Source organism: Pangasianodon hypophthalmus, chromosome 24 (genome assembly GCF_027358585.1).
Source record: "Pangasianodon hypophthalmus isolate fPanHyp1 chromosome 24, fPanHyp1.pri, whole genome shotgun sequence".
In the NCBI taxonomy this organism is placed as follows: Eukaryota; Metazoa; Chordata; class Actinopteri; order Siluriformes; family Pangasiidae; genus Pangasianodon; species Pangasianodon hypophthalmus.
The window spans coordinates 10,845,105-10,863,509 of record NC_069733.1 but is presented as its reverse complement, the minus strand read 5'-3'; the positions used below and the strand labels follow the sequence as shown (position 1 = coordinate 10,863,509).

Below are 18,405 nucleotides of genomic sequence, written 5' to 3'. Positions count from 1 at the left end.
CTTCATTCCATAAATATACTTTAGACGTGAATTTTTATTAAAATACAGAGATAGATAAGGAGTGGTGTTGAGCAGGGTAATTATTGTGTATTAATTACAAGATCTAGACACTTGTTGGCTTAAACTATTTCATGAAAGACACAAAATTTAAAGAGAGCGAAGACAGGTTCAAAATATCTCCAGCTGTGGTGGCACAAAACAATTTGCAGCAAACAGCAGAAAGGAAAAAATATACATTGGATGGTATATTTTGATTAATATCATGATTCATTTATTTATCTTTTCCGAATCACAAGTTTTCTGAAACTTGGAACAGATTTTGCACCAGATGAATTGGTTTCAGCCTCATCATACGATCATACATTCAGCAGAACAAGCTCAAGACAAGCTGTGTTTCTGTCTCACCAATGATTAAGTAACTAATCTCTCGCACACTTTCCCTGAAGCTCCAGGGATAACGCAGCAAACATAAGAGCTAAATAATGTTCTGATGCTTAATATAAGGTACCTCCTGGGTAATTTCCTTGATTTGAGGAAAAACAGATTTGCTTTCATTCTCAGCTGGCAAGAGACCAAAAAAACCTGTCGCAAAGCAGGAAGTTCATAAGTACACTTTTCAAACAAAAAGGGTTCTTTGAACAGTTAAGGATCATAGTTTCCTAAAAAAAATGCTATACTTGAAACCTTCTCTAAATAAGAAAGGTTCTTTGAATAGTTAAGGGTTCTTTGCTTCTTTTGGAACCCTTTATGACAGAGAAACACACTGTTGTAGAAAAGTACTATAAACATTAAGAGATATCTGAGAGGGAAAAACGAAAGAATCATTTAGACTGTTAAACCTTTTTTTTTTTTAAGAATGTAAGAACATACTCTATCCTAGCGTTCTATGTAGAAACTTGAAGAGTTATGCCAAAGACATAATATTACATTTCACTGGCCTGTAGGTCCTTTTCATTACTTGCTGGGGTTTTTTGGTGGGTTTTTTTTTTACATAAATTAAGCTTAATGTTCTGCTGTATATATGACAATTTAGTGCTTGATGCTCATTGAAAAATAAAAGAAATCCTGAACCCTTGAAGGTTCTTCTGTATACAGCCTTCAACAGTGTTTTCATATCAATAAGGGTTCCTGGTAAAATTCGTTTAGAAAGCTAAGAATTCGTACCCATCCACTGAAACCTTTTTCCAAAGAGTACATACACCCCATCTAAATTTTAATGAATCTTTATAAAACATCTTTACCAGTTTTCAAATCCAGATCTTAAGAAGGGCAATGACAATGCTTCTACGTTGAGCTTTTTCATTCAAATGAGAGCTTTTTCAAGATCTCAATAAGATTGGTAATATTAGTCAAAATTAAACTTTACATGATTCAGTTAATCCTTGCATACTTGTTTGAACAATAGCTCAAAACCACACTGACCCGGAAAATAAAATTACATACTACCACTGTAACCCCATTCCTCTCTTACGCGCTCCTTTTTCTCCTTCTTTCCACTCTTGCCTAATATTATCCCACCAAGCATGTTGTACACATGGGTGACAAATTAAAGGAAAAAATGGTAGCTCTGTTATGCGTGTTTCATTTCCACTTTTGACCTTAGAGTGAACCGTCACTGCAAATCAATACAAAGTTCTTCTGCCTGATCATCTTTATCCTATGATGAAACATTTCTGACCTGATGGGAGTGGTTTCATTAGGATGACTCCGCCCCCAAGCACAGGGCACAAGGGCACGAGGGCTCACTGGGTGTTATGGATTTATGAGTAAGAAAGGTGTACATCATATGCTACAGTCTTCACTGTCACCAGGTCTCAATCCAAACACCAATTAAAGAAATATCTTTTGGAAGTATGCTATTCCTCCCTCCAGAGACTTGAAGAATCTATGCCAAACAGTACATTTAAGCTGTTCTGGCGGCTCATGGTGGTTCGACACCTTACCAAGACACTTATTCATGTTGATTTTTCTTTAATTTGCCACCCGTCTATCTGAGCAATATGGACATGCAGAGCAGTAAGGCAGAAGTGTCCTCTCTGGAACAGAGTCATACACACACAGATCTTTGTCGACATCTGCTTCTCCATGGAAGTCTATCTGATTAAACTGCCACGTTCAGTCTGCTGTGACTCATTCTCCCATGAGACCACGCTGCTTATCATTCTAGCGTGGTTATGTGTGCCTCTGCGGATCACCGTGCTCTAGCTACTCATCGATACCGCAATCAATGTGAGTAAACGGCAGAGCTTTGCATATGGTTTCTGTGTTCCCTCACTGTCACATATCACACATTGCACTGTTTATCAGTTCAATAGTGTTTATGAATTTCTTCAACACTCAACTTGATAGTCTCCTTCAGCAGGTACCATGTGTTAATAATTCTACATTTTGTTTAACAAAGAAATAAGATCATTCACACTTCAGTCCCATGAAGAAATCATAAGTACGATCAAACCACTATACACTGCCTATTAATGGAGAACACGTGGACATCTAATACTGTGAATTAAAAAAGTAAAATGATACTAACCAAACAGAATGAGGTGATCCAAGCAATCCGCCTGCACCTCCTCCATCCTGGCTCTTAAAGGCTACCTTTTAAGTGGTGACCTGATGTCAGTTTTAAGCCCAACATATAATGTTCAGTTTTTAAATATAACAGCATAGCAACATCTGGTAGATCTTTAACATCTTTGCTTTGTAAGAGCCAGGGCCAGTTTCCACAGTCTTAGAAAAAAAAGGTTCCATCTACTTCCTCAAAGGGTTCTTTGGTTTGTCTTTAGGAAGGTTGCATGTAGAAATGTACAACGGAGGGGATTCTGTTCAGAAAAGGGTATACACAGATCCCCTTTAGAAACCTAGAAGCATTAATCATGCAGTATAACGTATAACATGCTGGATTTTTTTTTATCTCATAGGAATGAAAGAATGTCAATTTCCTTATGGACTAATGTTGAATTAACACCATCAGTGTTTTAGTCTCAGATGAACACCATGATTTCATGTATGTCTTAGGCTTCACATGGGGGATTTCATGCTCGCTACATAGAGGCTAATGTCAACAGTGGGCTTCATTAATCACTGTCACGCTGTAAAGGTTATTATTCTCTCACTCTAGTATCTCATCTGCTATCTTTGTCTGTATCTGTACGAATGATCTACATATCGATGTAAACCGTGAACGGTGGCTTTTTCGGAATTAAACATTGTACAGCCTGTGAGAGAAATGATTTACACTAATAATTTACTTAACATAAATATCAGCCCACACTGGGGACTTTTCTTGTGTAAGGAATTTCTTTACATATGCTACAGTCTCTTTTTTTGTTTGTTTGTTTGTTTGTTTTTGTTGCTTGTTTAATCTTTATTTAACCAGAGTAATCACACTGAGACAAAAAAAAGCCAAGAAGGGAGAACAACTGTTACCACAGACTACATTCAGACACAGGACGTAACGAATAACACTTAGAAGCGCACAGAAAAACAATTCCTTTATACACAAATAGCTTAAGATCTGATAATGATTACTTAATGATTAGTTTTAGATGTTTGTGTAAGTCACTTCATGATGACTAAAAGCTGTCGTTCAGATCTCATCCATTAATGTGACTGTAAGAACACAACTTATATGTCATGCTTTTTTTTTTTTTTTTTTGCAGCAATACAGATAGATAGAAAGGAAGGTATAAAGGTGACAAAAAAAATCCTCCAGTGTCTGTCTTGACTTTTAATGTTTTTCAAATACTCAGCAGAGTGGTGTGTTTAGAGAGGTTAGAATTAGGTTTATCATTGTTGTCACTAATGTTGATGTTTATCATGATACTTCGGAAATACCTCATGTTTACTTTGTTTGCCAGTTTATTTGGACACATCAGTGCGTTTCAGTAAAAGTAAAGCTCGGAGAACACACTAGTCGTTACTGTGAATTTTGCACACAGAGCAACGTTCATCAAACGAAATGATGAGCAATAAAATATCCACAACACAGCACTGCTACTGCTACCAGCGACATGAGCGAAGTGTTTCAGCACCAGCACAAAGGACAGCTCCTCCGCATCAACACCGGACATCTCGCGGTAACGGACTCACCTGTGATGGAGCAGAGATGCGCGGAAACGAGCACGAGGAGCTGCACGCGGCCCGATTCCGACCTCACATCTCCGAGCCGCCGCATCGCGATTAAAAAACGACCAGAGCTTCACCGGCTTTAAACGGCTGGCCGCCAGTTTATATTACCGCGCCCGTCCACATCTTCGCGTCTCGCGACGGACCGGCCGCTCGCGCATGACGTCAGGTGGAAGGAGGGGCGGGCGGGGGGAGCGATTCCGAGAAGGCTCCTCCTCCGAGACGCTGGGATTGGAGAGCGCGCGCTTTCCTAAGCAGTTCATTAGAGGAGCAAGCTGTCAGTCAAACCCGCTCCAGGGAATTAGAGGAAATTAGCGTGGGTTTGTTGTAGCGGATAAGATTCAGGTTTTCTTCGTCTTAAAAAAAAAAAAAAAAGTCTTAAAAATACTTTTTGTTGTTGTTTTAGTTAAATGTCAACATTTTTATTTATTTCTTCATTCATTTATATTTCGTTACATATTAACACATATAAACTTTTTCTCATATGTTATACATGTAACATGTAAATAGAGCTCATCTCCATATTGAGCTACAGTGTCTACAGAGTGCATAGTAGTCATGTCTTTATTTTTATAATCAAAATTTTTATAATCATCTTTCATCAAAAGATGGATGCATTGTAGTCAGGAAGTTCGCTGTGGAAAGGAGATCAATGCTGCCCCCTACAGGGCAACAGGAGTAAAATGTTATTACTGACACAAGTAGAAAAGAAACAGGATCCAGCACTGGTTTGATTCTTTAACTGTGTCTGCTAATCAAAAGCAGCACCTCAACACCAGATACACTACTTTATCAGATTAAAGGTGTACTGCACATAGACTAAAACTAGTCAAATTGCTTATAAATTACACAGATCTGATTGGATCCTACATCTGGATCTCACACAACTAAAAGTAATATTATGTAATCATTACAGCTTTTAATATTACTGCAGACTGGTTTGTTTGCACCTGGTTTCTTCAGACAAAATATATGTAAAATGGCAAGATGTAAGATAATCATTAGACATATATGTGAGATTGTCATTAGAAATATGCCTACACATACAGTATGCAGGTATTCATCTTCAGTAACTGCTTTATCCTGGTCAGGGCTGCAGTGGATCCAGGGAATACTGTTCATCCTGACGCATCCCTGACACACACTCGTTCTTAGGGGGAATTTAGAGTAGAAAAGTCGTCTAACGCCATGTTTTTGGACTGTACAAGGAAACCAGAGAACCTGCAGAAAGTCCCACATGGACATGGTGAGAATGTAAAAGTCCCTACAGAGAATCACCAGAGCTCAGAGTTGAACCTGGAACCCTGGAGCTGTGAGGCAACAATGCCACCTGGTGCAACACATTGCCACCCTACACAATACATTACAACAAAGTCTTTGAGATTTGGGGTTAGGATCAGGGTCCCTGAAGCAGTTGATAGTCAAAAGACCAAACAGAGACACTTTCTCATTGCTGGGATTTAAATTCTATATCCCAGAGCCATCACTACTAAGCAAGCAGTGCCTATTTTCAGCAAGGGAAGGTTTTGATCCAATGACTTGTGTGTTATGGAGCCAGTTCTATATGGTAATCATGTTGCTCATGTACAGTTGTTGTTTTAATTTGATTTAGCTAGTAAGAAATCATATTTACGCAGGTGGACCAATGTATCCAGCATGAGAATATTGGAAGACTAGCAAGACCATTTAAGGGGCAAATTGGGAAATGCTGGTCTTATTGCTGGTTTAGCTTGTGAGGGAACAGAATCATGCTGAGAGGCCAGCTTGGCCAGCATGAACATACTGGGAGACTATGACCAAGGCCATTCTGGTCTTTTGGCTGAGACAGCTTGATCATACTAGAAATATCAAGATAAAAACAGGATGGAGTGGTGAAGAGCAGATATTTCTAGTTACAGTAGCATTTGAAAACCTTATATGACAAGACAAGGCATTCATATAACAGTACATAAATTTTAATGATATCTAAACAAAGAAGCAACATTGGTTTTCCCTTAGTATCGCAGTTGTGAGCATTAAAAAATGCATGTGAGCCATTCTGTATCTATGAAATGTTAAGGTGACATTTATTTGACATGCACTCATTTGTATGCAGCCAGAAGATGATCTGAAGCTAAAGGTTAATCTATATAAAACACATTTTATGCCTTTTTTATTTGAATAAAATTTGGCTTATTGTGTACATGGACATATATTCATTTGGCTGGCCTATCTTTGCTTAAAAAATCAACAATGCATTAATTATTCTGTAAGTGTAGGTTATTTATGTTATGTTAAAAATAGATTAATTTGTTAGGTCATGGGGTTAACATAAATCTTTTGGGTCATGGTTGCTTTTAATAATCCTCGTTTTAAACCTGCACACACCAAGGCCATTGTTTAAAAAAAAAAAAAAAAAAGATTCTATGATTACGTGTGTCTTTGGCATGTAAGTTAACCATTTTAAGCATGTTAAGTTTTAATTACAATTCAATGATTTCATTACTTAACTAACCCTAGGTTATTAATACAGCTTGTTTACCTTGAATAAAGCTGTAGTGACATGGACAGTGTTTAATGTAAGCTGGATAATGAGTTAGAAGTACAACAGAAGAAACTTAATGAGGTGTTGTAATGGTGCAGCTGTCAAGGTGAGTTACTTTTTTTTTCATTCATTTCATGCTCAGTGTAGCAAACCAGCCTGTACAGGAAGCAAAAAATAAATAAGAAAGTCTCACATTGCACTGTAATAGAAAAAAAATGCATAGAAGAAACAAAATACTGAATATGATAGTGGAGAATTTAAATGTTTACACAATATACCTAAGCACCATTTGTGCCCATATTGCCCTGAAACCTACCTATTATTAATCTTTAAAGATTTTGTTGGTTGAAGGAAATAAAGGGGTTGTAAAGGCCCGAGTAGGATATTTTGCTACATTGCCTTACTGCATGACCTTTATCTAGAGACTGTAAATGATATTGTTTTCCATTTACAGGTTCCAGGCTTGTGCATGGACCTCACCACTCTTGTCACAGCAAGACAAAGGCACTCCAGATGCAGCATGAAATATTCCCATAGTGTTCCTCTCACAACAGATTATGGATGTGGTCGAGGTATGTGTTGCCCTCCACAACTACATCATCTGTACTGATGTCACAAGCACATCTGGAGTCCCAAAATTCCAACATCTGGTTAGATTCAGGATGAGAAATGGAGAGCGCGGGTGGCAAATGTCAATGGCCGTGTTGACCCTGGGCCTCTGTCAAGTGCTAGGGCTTTGCATGCTGCTGGAGTTTGGGGGGATCTGTTGGGATTCATTCAGAGGCCTTCAGAAATGGTGCTTCAGCAGAATACAGTACTGAGACATGGCCAACGAAATTTAATGTTATGTACAAACCTACAAAATAAATTTTTATTTTGCTTAATAATATTTGTTTTGTGTAACTGACCTACCTATTCTTGCCAGTTTAATGTTTCTCTCTATGTGAACAGGGATTAATTGAGTGGGAGTTTTTTTGTTTTTTATGTGTTAAACCACACTGACAGACAACCCCCTAGCAACTACATGTGAGCACCTCTATATGTAGGGTTTACTTCAGTATGAGTTGTCTAGCTGGCTTGCGAAGTTTACTACAAGATTGTCCCTTCTCCCCTTTCAAAGAGATCTTGTTCACTGATAATCATGACTGCAGTTTGTTATGGATCATAAATTTGGGAATGTTTTAAACTCCATCTAATCCAATCTGAATACCATGCATCATCTGATTTCTTTTCTTTTTAAAAATGTTACCACAAACTAAAGGTTAATTCAATAAAAGCCAGCTCACATCAAAAGTGTTTCTGTACTACCGCTCACATGTAAAAACATAACTCCATCTGTCCTGCTGCATTTTCTATATCCTGCATCAATTTCTATTTCACATGCACTGGGAAGTGAAGCATACACTTCCTAGGAATCCTTTCAAACCACACACTTTCAATATGTTGTGAACCATATTTTAAATAACAATCTATTCAGTTCTCTAGCTGTTTGCTGTTTTCTAGTGTTTGTATGATAATCACAATCATGAGGAACAAGAAGAACTGCTGTGTATTTTGTAAATTTAATTTAAAAGTTTTATTGTATCACGTATTGTGTGTGTAAATATATATATATATATATATATATATATATATATATATATATATATATATACAGTACTGTGCGAAAGTCTTAGGCACCTATGTTTTATTACAAACTTTGTTATAGATTTTATGACTTCTACGTTATTGATTCAGAACAAAATACAAAAACATTTTAGATTCCAAACATTAGTTTTCCAGCACAAAATTAAATGTTACAGAAAAAATGTTTGTGTGTCAGTAAAGAAAGAAGCATATTACATAAGAGACCACTTTTCAGAATAAAAAACATAATGAAGGCTGCCGGGTTTTGCTGCAAAAATAAGAAGCAAGTGTGACAGTCAAAGTCTCCAGAAGAACTGTGGCTGCTTCTGCAAATTGCTCAGTAACACTTACAGCTCATTTCCTTATAAAACTGCACAAATTGTACCTGAGACTACTATTTTTTTAAAAAGTGAAGGATCATCACACCAAATATTGACTTTGTTCCATTTATTACTGTTTACTGCTCTTCATAGTATTTGTAGAAACATTTAATTTCATTATTTTTGAAGGCATCATTGCTCTACAGCATTTCTTTGCATGTGCCTAAGACCTTTGCACAGTACTGTATATATATATATACAGTCAGGTCCTACTCATATATACATTTTAGGGTACACCGCCACAATGACTTGAAATGAAGAACGAAGCAATCAAGATTGAAGTGTAGACTTTCAGCTTTAATTCAAGGGTTTTACCAAAAATATTCTATTAACTGTTTAGGAACTGCAGCCATTTGCAGCCACAGAGTCCCTCCATTTTCACAGGCTCAAATGTAATTGGGCAAAATAACATAATCATAAATATAAGGATTATTTTTAAAACTTGGATGCAAATTTGACTTTGAGGTCAATGACTTCCTGAAATCTGGAACCCATGAACATCACCAAATGCTGAATGTTTTCTCCCTTGAGATGCTTTGCTAGGCCTTTACTGTATCCACCTTCAGTTGCTGGTTGTTTGTGGGTCTTTCTGCCTTCATTTAAGAACATTCCATTTCTTTGGCTTAAGAAGCTCTGTTTTGGGTCATTATCCATCTGTACTGTGAATAGCTGTCCGATCAGTTTTGCAGAATTTGACTGAATGTGAGCAGAAAGTATAGCTCTGTACACTTCAGAATTCATCCTGCTACTTCTATCAGCAGTCACATTATCAATAAACACCAGTGACCCAGTTCCATTGGCAGCCATACATGCCCATGCCATAACACTGCCTCCACACGTATGACAGATGATGTGGCATGCTTTGGCTCATGAGCCCTGCCTTTCCTTCTCCATACTCTTCTCTTCCCATCATTCTGGTTAATCATGCATCAGAACTGGTCAGGCATTTTTTTAGAGTTTTTTTTTTTAGTAAAGTCTAATCTGACCTTTCTGTTCTTGAGTGTTACTAGTGCTTTGCATCTTGAGGTAAACACACTGTATTTACATTCATGAAGGCGTCTCTTGATTGTAGACTTTGACAATGATATGCCTACCTCCTCCAGAGTGTTTCTGACTTGGCTAGATGTTGTGAAGTGTTGTTTTTTCCCCAAGGAAAGAATTCTGCAATCATCCACTTTAGTTGTCTTCCGTGGTCTTCCAGGACCTGCTGAGCTCGCCAGTGCATTCCTTCTTTTGAAGAATGTACCAAGTTGTTGATTCGGCCACTCCAAATCAACTATCAATTATACTATCTACTATCCAAATCAATTATACAAACTTGTGGAGTCTGTGTTAGCTCAAGTGTACACTGTCATTAAAGCAAAAAGGTGGCATACCAAATAAGAAATTCTGAATTTCATGTACATATTTTTAGGATTCTACTTTTCACTCAGGTTGTTGCTGATAATATCATTTGTAATGAACATCTTTGTGTTAAATTGAAACATAAGGTCAAACAGAAGCATTTTCTCCAGTGGTCTCAGACTTTTGGACTTTTGTATATATAAAGACAGCAAGTTAACCCAAATCCATTTTAAGACAAATAAGGTTAATTGTTAAATTAAGATGACATGCTACTGTATAAAAGAAGGATGGGCTAGTCTGGGCAGATGGGAGCCATACGCCGAGGTTGTGCAAATAGCAGAATTAATATTAATTGAAGAGTTAGCACATGATCACATAATGCCCTTAGCAGGCAACAGATATTTAATGTCTGGTCATGACCATTTTCTTTGGACCTCACTTATATTGCACTGGATGGAAGACACCTCTGTAATTTCTCTCCATATTTTGGATACCCTGCTAAATAATATTTTTTTTTATTCTTGTAGACATGTCAAAAATACTTTCACTTCTGCCTCAGATAAATTTTTCCTTTTTTTGGCATTCCGTATCCATTTTGCACTTTCCACTCTCTTAACTTGGTCTTTTTATGGAGTTTTGTGGGCATCACCAAATGCAAATCAGCTGTGGCATGCACACACCCGGTAATGGGTTTATGAATGATTGGCCATTTATCAACATATACACACGAATACATAGAAAATCAGCAATTACAAAAAAATTTTTAAATTTGGCGTACAATTTTAGTTTAGTTTGGTTTAAGCAAACATTTACGCACAACTTTACACAAAGATCAATGAATGAGGCCCATTGGCCGCCATACACAAGTCAATTACATTGTCCTATTTTAATCATTTTACAGAATGAGTCATTGATTCAACATACTGTAAATGGATTAAAATATGACAAATACTCAACTCTCCAAGGATATATGTGTGGCAGTCTGAGCAATCCCCTCAATTTCTTGAGAACTGTCAAAGAATCTGGTTTTAGCCTGTTTTTCTCTGCCTATAACATACTTTAATGGCTCAATTTAAGAAAACAGAAATATATTTCACCAAAACAATGTGGATTTTTATTCACTATTTAATCTTGCCTATGATTTCTGCAAAGATCACACTGGGTAAGGAGCAACTTTGTACAATAGTCTACCTAAAGATGTCTAAAAGCTTGCTAGCTAAGTGTTTCTAAGTGTAAGTGCTAAGTGTAAAGTGTGATTTCCTCACACAGCACAGACATTATCCCAGTGAAGTCAGTTTGCAATCAGATATCGGCTGTCAAAATGTCCATGATTCTCCTGTGCCACAGTCACAATGGAATTTTCATATGCTGTTCTCTCTGTTTAAGGGTAACTTTTAGGGGTAACCTGATTTTAAAATGCTTTACTTTTACTTGTAATCACAAAAGAGAAAGATATTTTAGTCCAGGAAAACTTGTACAGGGTGTCCCAAAAGTCTCCATACATAGGGGAAATTAACAATTTTTAGCAAAATATTATACAATATTATACAGTTTTTTCAGATAGCCTTTAAGAAATCCTTTGACAAAAGAAGAACGTATTGAAATCATTGTCATGGCTGGATCAGGAAGCTGTCACAAGGTTGTGATGGACTTTAACAGGAAACATGGCAAGCACATCACATTTGACACTGTTTCCAAACTTATTAACAAATTCAAAAACACTGGAAGTGCTGCGGACCAACTGAGAGAGTGGACGTCCACGAACATGTACTGATGAAGGCACAACCGACGTAGTGCTGGCGTACATAGTCCTCTACGTATGGAGACATTTGGGACACTCTGTAGTTTTCAGAACTAGAGTAGAAACTGTTAACAATTTCACCATATGAAGGGTTTTCCCAGGTCGCCACACGTATATCTGACTAAAACTGTGGATAAATGTTCATGCTTTAAGAGCCACCAACACAAAAATAAATTAAACTTTCAGAAGACTAAAAGTTGTGAACCATTTAGTTTAATATAAAAATAGCGACTATGTATTATCGTGTAAGAATGCTGGCAGCTCCTTTTTAGAACAGAGGAAAATGTGTTGAACAACAGGGATTGTTAGGTACTTGTGCGTAACATCACAAAAACATAAACAACAACAGAATTATGTGCGTGTGTGTGTAATATATATATATATATATATTTATATATATATATTATATATATATGCTCCTGGGCAAAATAAAAAAATGGGCCAAGCCCAAAATGGCAAGCTTTTAATGGTCTTAACAACAAATCATTGGTCAGGAAATTAGCAAGAATTAAACAAATAGATAAAGGAAGTTAGTATGGGAGAGCTTTTCCTTTTGATTTCTTTAAATGTTTAATCTTGTGGTCCTTGATGGGCTGCATCAGGTGTGCAGATAACCAAATAATCACTAATCTTTTAAGAAAAAAAGAAATAAAATCCCAGAAGATATTTTTTGGAAAATATTCTACACCCAGACATGTGCTAGTTTGAATTTTCATGATTTTACCTTTGTGTACAAGGCTATATAAGTGAATTTTCCTGTATCTAGTTTTAACCCCAACAGTTCACTGCAGTGAAAGTAAAAGAGTAAATGGTGGAGGAGGGCTCAGGAGTGCATTTCTTTAATTCCTGCTCATTTTTTGACCAATGATTTGTTGTTAAGACCAATAAAAGCTTAATATTTGCCATTTTGGGCTTGGCCCTTTCTTTTTTCTTTTTTGCCCAGGAGTGTATATATGTATTTATATATTTTTTTAATTTCCTCCCTAAAGTCCAGCTGCATTATGAGCTTCTCCAAGCACAGTAAACAGTTTGACTTTGGTAGCTTCCACGCGCTCAGGAGGAAGTTTCCGGAGAGAGTCTGCTACAGCCTGGGCAAAGGTGAAAAACTCGTCGCTACTCCGTCGGGATTCAGTGATGGCGCTCAGCTGGGACACCAGAGCCGTACAGTTCACCATTTCCTGACGTAGAGTTGATATTTTGTCCACAATGTCCTCCCCTCTGGAGGCGCGCTTCCTCTTCTTGACTGGCTGGCTCACTGACGACACTTCCGTGCACGCGGAGTCCTCGTCGTCGTCGCTACAGGTCGCGTGCTGGACTGCAGTCCGCCTCCACTCTCCCACCTCGCTCTTAGGCACCAAGTCGCTCTTCGTGTCTCGGTGTTTAATAAACCCATTGAGCCACGACAACCTCATACAATACTCCGGTTCTTTCTCTTCATCCGGCCCGGAGTCCCCATTTCTGGTCTTGAATTTTTTTTTCAAGCGCACAAATTTATCTCGAATTGCTTTCCACTTCTTCATGCACACCTCCGGATCTTCGCCCAGTGTTTTGCCTATTTCCTTCCAGGACTTCAGCATCACGTCACTGTGCTTGTAATGTTTTGAAGAAGGGTCGTATAAGTGCTTATAACGTCGCACTTCTTCTGCCAACTGATCTTCAAACTGCCCCATTCGGCTTTTACGCTGTTTTTAGTGTGGTTTTGCTCCAGAGTTTCTTGGGTCTCGTCTCAACATTTCCGGATACGCTGACGGATGTGCTTCCTTGCTCCACCAATCAGCGCGTACTGACGCGCAGCGCCGCACACGCGCGCGACACGCAGTGGAGCGTTGCGGCGGTCTGCGCGTCGCGTCGCTTGTCCGTGGCGCGCGGAGTCACTGCGTGCTGTACGTGCGTATATACGCGTTAACAAAGCGCGTGTGTGGAAAACCAAAGGGGCCATAAGCGCCCTAAAATTGTGCGCCCGTCTTGTGCTCTTTAATACACACAAAAACGCCGTATGAGGCATGAGGAACACGCCAAACATGTCCCTCATAAACAGTTAATACAGACACTAAATCTTCTTTCCAGTGCACTTGTTCAACTATAGTGCAATATAGTACTACTGTAACTTTCTAACATACATTTACTAGTTTGCTCATCTGTTCTGCAGATACATGTTGGATATAGGCAATAATGTGCTGATTATACAGGTTATTGTATCTGTTTTTATATTGGTCTACTTTTTTTTCTTTACTTTTTATACTTGTATATATTTCTTTATATACTTGTATATATTCCATACATGCTCTGCCCGTGCTTCAGGGGCTTCCTCCGGATACTCTGGTTTCCTCCTGTAGTTGAAAGACATGTGTTGTAGGCTGATTGGCATTTTCCAAATTGTCCGTAGTGTGTGCATGTGGATTGTGCCCTGCGATAGGTTGGCACCCCATCCAGGGTGACCCCTGCCTTGTGCCCCAAGTTCCCTGGGATAGGCTCCAGGCTCCCTGGCGACCCTGTGTAGGATAAGCAGTACGATGGATGGATACTTTTTCCTTATATGTTGTATTCCATTGTGTGTTGCACTGCTTGTAAGTACCAGAAGCACCTGTAAACCAAAATCAAATTCCTAGTGTGTGTGAGCACTTGGCCAATAAAGCTGTTTCTGATTCTGATCATCACACCTCAACGTGGCATGTAAAAATGCCAGATAAGTGTTAATCAAGCCTGAAAGTAACATGTGAAATGTGTGAAATGGGATTAAATATACATGTGTTATTACAGCTGTTAGTAGTGTCAAAATGAAAGTCTTTAAAAAGTCTTTTTCCTCCAAACCTGAAGATACTTTAATTTTGACACTACTAACAGCTGTAATAGCACATGTTCAATTAATCCCACTTAAGGCTTGATTAATCCTTATTTGAAATGTTGTATTTGAAATCTCACTGTGGCTTGATTGATGCCTATTTGACATATTTATGTGCCACTTTGAGGCTTAAGTAACACCTATTCATTGATGAATGTCAATAGTACCTTAGAGACATAATTTTCCTACTCATTCGGTTTTGTGCGTGGATTATTATGCCGTGTTCGACTTGCGCTATAAGTGGTAATAATAATTTTCTAGTTTGGAATGATATAATTTTCGACCTCGGCACATTCGACTTGTGAAGTGAAAAAAAAAAAGCATGGATGCCTCCATGTTCGTCTTTTGTTAGCAACAAGCTAGTTAACACTGATCAGTGATGTATACTTTCCTCCTCAAACAGCGAACTATGTAGTCAGTGTTATAGATCTAACAAGCAAATATGTCTGTATGTTGATTGATCTGAAGCAAATACTTGTACATACAGCATAATTCCTTTAAAGGTAAGAAGTGCTACTTTGCCTATTTCCGATGCTGTGCACAGCCATGTTGATATGACGTCATTCCATAAACATGGAAGGAACTAGTATCTGAGATGACTAGCCCAAGTTGACAAGTTGGAGTTTCAAGTTGAGGAGGCATTTTCTTTGGCTTTTTCTGGTTGGAGATGAGGAATTACCAGCTGCAACCTTGAGTCGTTTAATGTTATTAAGGTCCGCGACGACTTTAATAACCACATAAAACAAAATTCAGTCGAGAGACACACTTGACATATGCTATAGACTACTATCTGGAGAATTTTTTGAGTAACCCCATAAATGGCAGTTGAGAGTCGACAACATACAGTCATCCAGAACAGCTAATATTAACCAAGATTGCCAGGTTTCATCAAAATTTCCAGCCTAAATATAACTCAAAAAATACACAAAAGACCTGAAATTAGCCCAAAAGATTGAGCATTAGAAAAGGGAGGCACATTTTTTCTTCTTTTTCCAGCCTTTATATGGGAAATAAGGTCACCACAGTGCACACAAATTTCTGGTGTACGGACATGATCCACTCTATAATCCCCCTTTCCCTCTCCCAGTCTTTGCAAAATGTCTTATAAAAGAAATTGTTCTGTACACTATCTGCACTTACCCTTTGCCTTTGTTTGCAGAAATTTATTTGATTTAATTCCAATTATTGTCTGTAACATAAAACTAGCCTATTTTAAACTAGCCTAATTTGTCATAAATCCGCAACCCTGTCATTATCTGTCCTGTCCTCTGCTCTTCAATCAAATATGGTGAAAAGTGATTCCTGCGCCAGTAGAAATGGTTGTAGATCCCATTTTTGACCACTAGGAGTAATACACTACAGTATATGGAGAAAAGTTGGTGGACGCCTGACCGTCACACTCATACGTGCTGTTTGAACATTCCAGTCCAGATTTAGTCCCCCTGTTGCTGTTGTAATAACCTTCACTCCTCTGGGAAGGCTTTCCACTAGATTTTGGAATGTGGTTGTGGGAATATGTGCCCATTCAGCCACAAGAGCAGTGGAACAATCGGTGTTCCAGTTCATCCTGAAGGTGTTCAGTGGGGTTGAGTTCAGCACTCTGTGCAGGTCACTTGAGTTCTTCCACACCAACCTTGGCAATCCATGTCTTTATAGACCTCGCTGTGGACATTGTCATGCTGGAAAATATTTAGGCCCAGCATACAAAGACATTCTAGTCAAGTCTAGACCTTTCTGGTACATTTTTATATTATTGGCAAGTTAAAAGAGGTCTTTATTATTTCAATGAAATTTAAAATGTATGGAGTTGTGAAAGAGGATGTTATGAAGACTAACATTTGTTGATCTGCTGATATAAGTGGTGGAGCTCTGTTCCACCTGCCCCAGTGCCAAGCTGCCACTGAAAATACGTTATATTCGTTTGTTTGAATGTTTTTACAGAGCAGGATTTTAAAAAGAAATAGTTTTAGGTACTTGGTGTACATTCTTATGAAATTTAGAACACTTAAGTGTTGTCCCTCTGAGAATCCTTAAAGGTTGTACATGTACACCAGTGTGTTTCACTATCAGAGAGGCTTCAATGCAGAACCTTACACGAGGCTTAGAACCCTTAACGAAACATGAAGACCTCAGTGAACACTCAGAAGAAGAGCAATTCTCATCACTAACATTTACCTTACTTTTTGGCTCTACAGTTTCTCAGCTGTCCAGTAGAGAGCAGCAACAGACTAATGAAAATGTAGCACAAAGGCCATTTCATTTGACACAATTATCTCGTGTTAGGAAATTTAAGTAATTAACCATTTTTTCTGTGTAGATTTTCACATATTTGGTTAAAAATATGTACACTGATGTCTACAGTTGTTCACAGTATTATTAACCTCCCTAACTAAAGAGATATTCAAATGTATAAATTGTTACTGATGTCCTTATTATAAAATTACATATTGTTCTATAACATTTTGGATGTTGTGTTTATTAAAAAGCATATTATTTACCTAGTCATTTTACCCAGTCAAGCAGTTCTGCTTTCCTAAGATTGCGGATATGTTTCCATACTGTTGGAGTGGACGGACTGTTGGACTTGCTGGACTGACAATATTGACCATGATATTTTATTGAACAAGCTTGAAAACATGGTCAATTTATACAGACAAATCCTTGCCTGGTTTAGCTGCTACTGACAGATCAATCAAAGCCTTGCAAAATGCAAAACGGAGAGAAAAGTTTGGATGAATCGAATATGTAATTCCCATGTAAGTAACATGGGAGACTCTAGACTGCATATTATCATTTGAAGAACATAGCTAACATAAAAATTACATATATGTATGCTAACCCTACAGGAGGCTTTCATAAAATCTGGCTCTTTAAGTAAAGCTTTAGGTAGTTTTAGTTAGAGAGAGTATTTCTCACTCTTATTCAAGCTATATAACTTTTCAGGTATTGCATCTGGTTCTTGCATTTAGTTCACTATTTAGTTCTGGTGGTTCTTGCTGATATTCTAAGGCAGTATAGCCCATTGCGATTGTTTCCCTTCAGAGGCATGCCTGCTGTTAAGTCCAAGGATCACTGGCAGCTCAAAGGGTGGATGATATTTTTCTTACATTACCTCTTAACAGAATGCAAATCCAGATTAATAATTCACTTGTTAGTTTTGGCCTGTTTACAGTTTTTGAGTATTGTTAAATATATTTTAGATTATTTGCAATAAGTTATATGTTTATTAGTCTCAGAATAAAAATTATTTCATCAATGATTGTATGCCGAGTGTAAACTTTGAGGACCACCCACATAAGCAATTCCAGCAATGTTTCTCTTGTATGTTCACATATACATACACAAAGCCTGTTCTCTGTATACCTCCAGCCACGTCTGCATATTTTTTTTTTTTACTTCCATCTATTTGATTTTTTTCTTCACACTAAGCATTAAGAATCTTCTTTGTAATCACATCACACAAATAATATATATCTGCAAAAGAAGAAAAACAAAAATATGATTCCTACTTAAGAATACCAAAACATACATTAAAAAGAATGGTTCAGTCAAGTCGGACCAGAACACAGTGAGGAAACTGTGATATGTACACTAACGAGATCTATATAGCCTATTTATTTAAAAAAAAAAAAAAAAAAAAAAAGGACAGCCTTCCTTTCTGGAAATGTGTAGGCAGAGTTGATGAACCAGCACTAATGGGAGTTCACACAGGATATTTTCAACACAGTTACTTCCCATTCCATCCCCTAAGCATCTACAGATG

The 18,405-nt window shown here is 37.8% G+C and overlaps 2 protein-coding genes across 2 annotated transcripts in view; both read right to left on the bottom strand.

Annotated features, from left to right (window-relative positions):
• The window catches only part of tmem8b (transmembrane protein 8B), a 123,866-nt gene extending 119,583 nt beyond the window's left edge, over positions 1-4,283 (bottom strand). The window contains exon 1 of the mRNA XM_026931052.3: positions 4,090-4,283. Coding sequence (XP_026786853.1) covers positions 4,090-4,174 — 85 coding nt within the window. The 5' untranslated portion in view covers positions 4,175-4,283. The remainder of the gene's footprint in view (positions 1-4,089) is intronic.
• A 7,714-nt stretch (positions 4,284-11,997) lies between these two features.
• LOC113537121 (uncharacterized) lies at positions 11,998-13,918 on the bottom strand. The gene has a single exon (XM_026931446.3). It carries the CDS (start codon positions 13,468-13,470, stop codon positions 12,784-12,786), a length of 687 nt encoding a protein of 228 aa, XP_026787247.3. The 5' UTR covers positions 13,471-13,918; the 3' UTR covers positions 11,998-12,783.
• Between the last annotated feature and the right edge of the window lie 4,487 nt (positions 13,919-18,405).

Excerpts from the sequence above, each read along its gene's own strand:
- LOC113537121 (XM_026931446.3), bottom strand. The coding sequence starts at position 13,470 with ATGGGGCAGTTTGAAGATCAGTTGGCAGAAGAAGTGCGACGTTATAAG.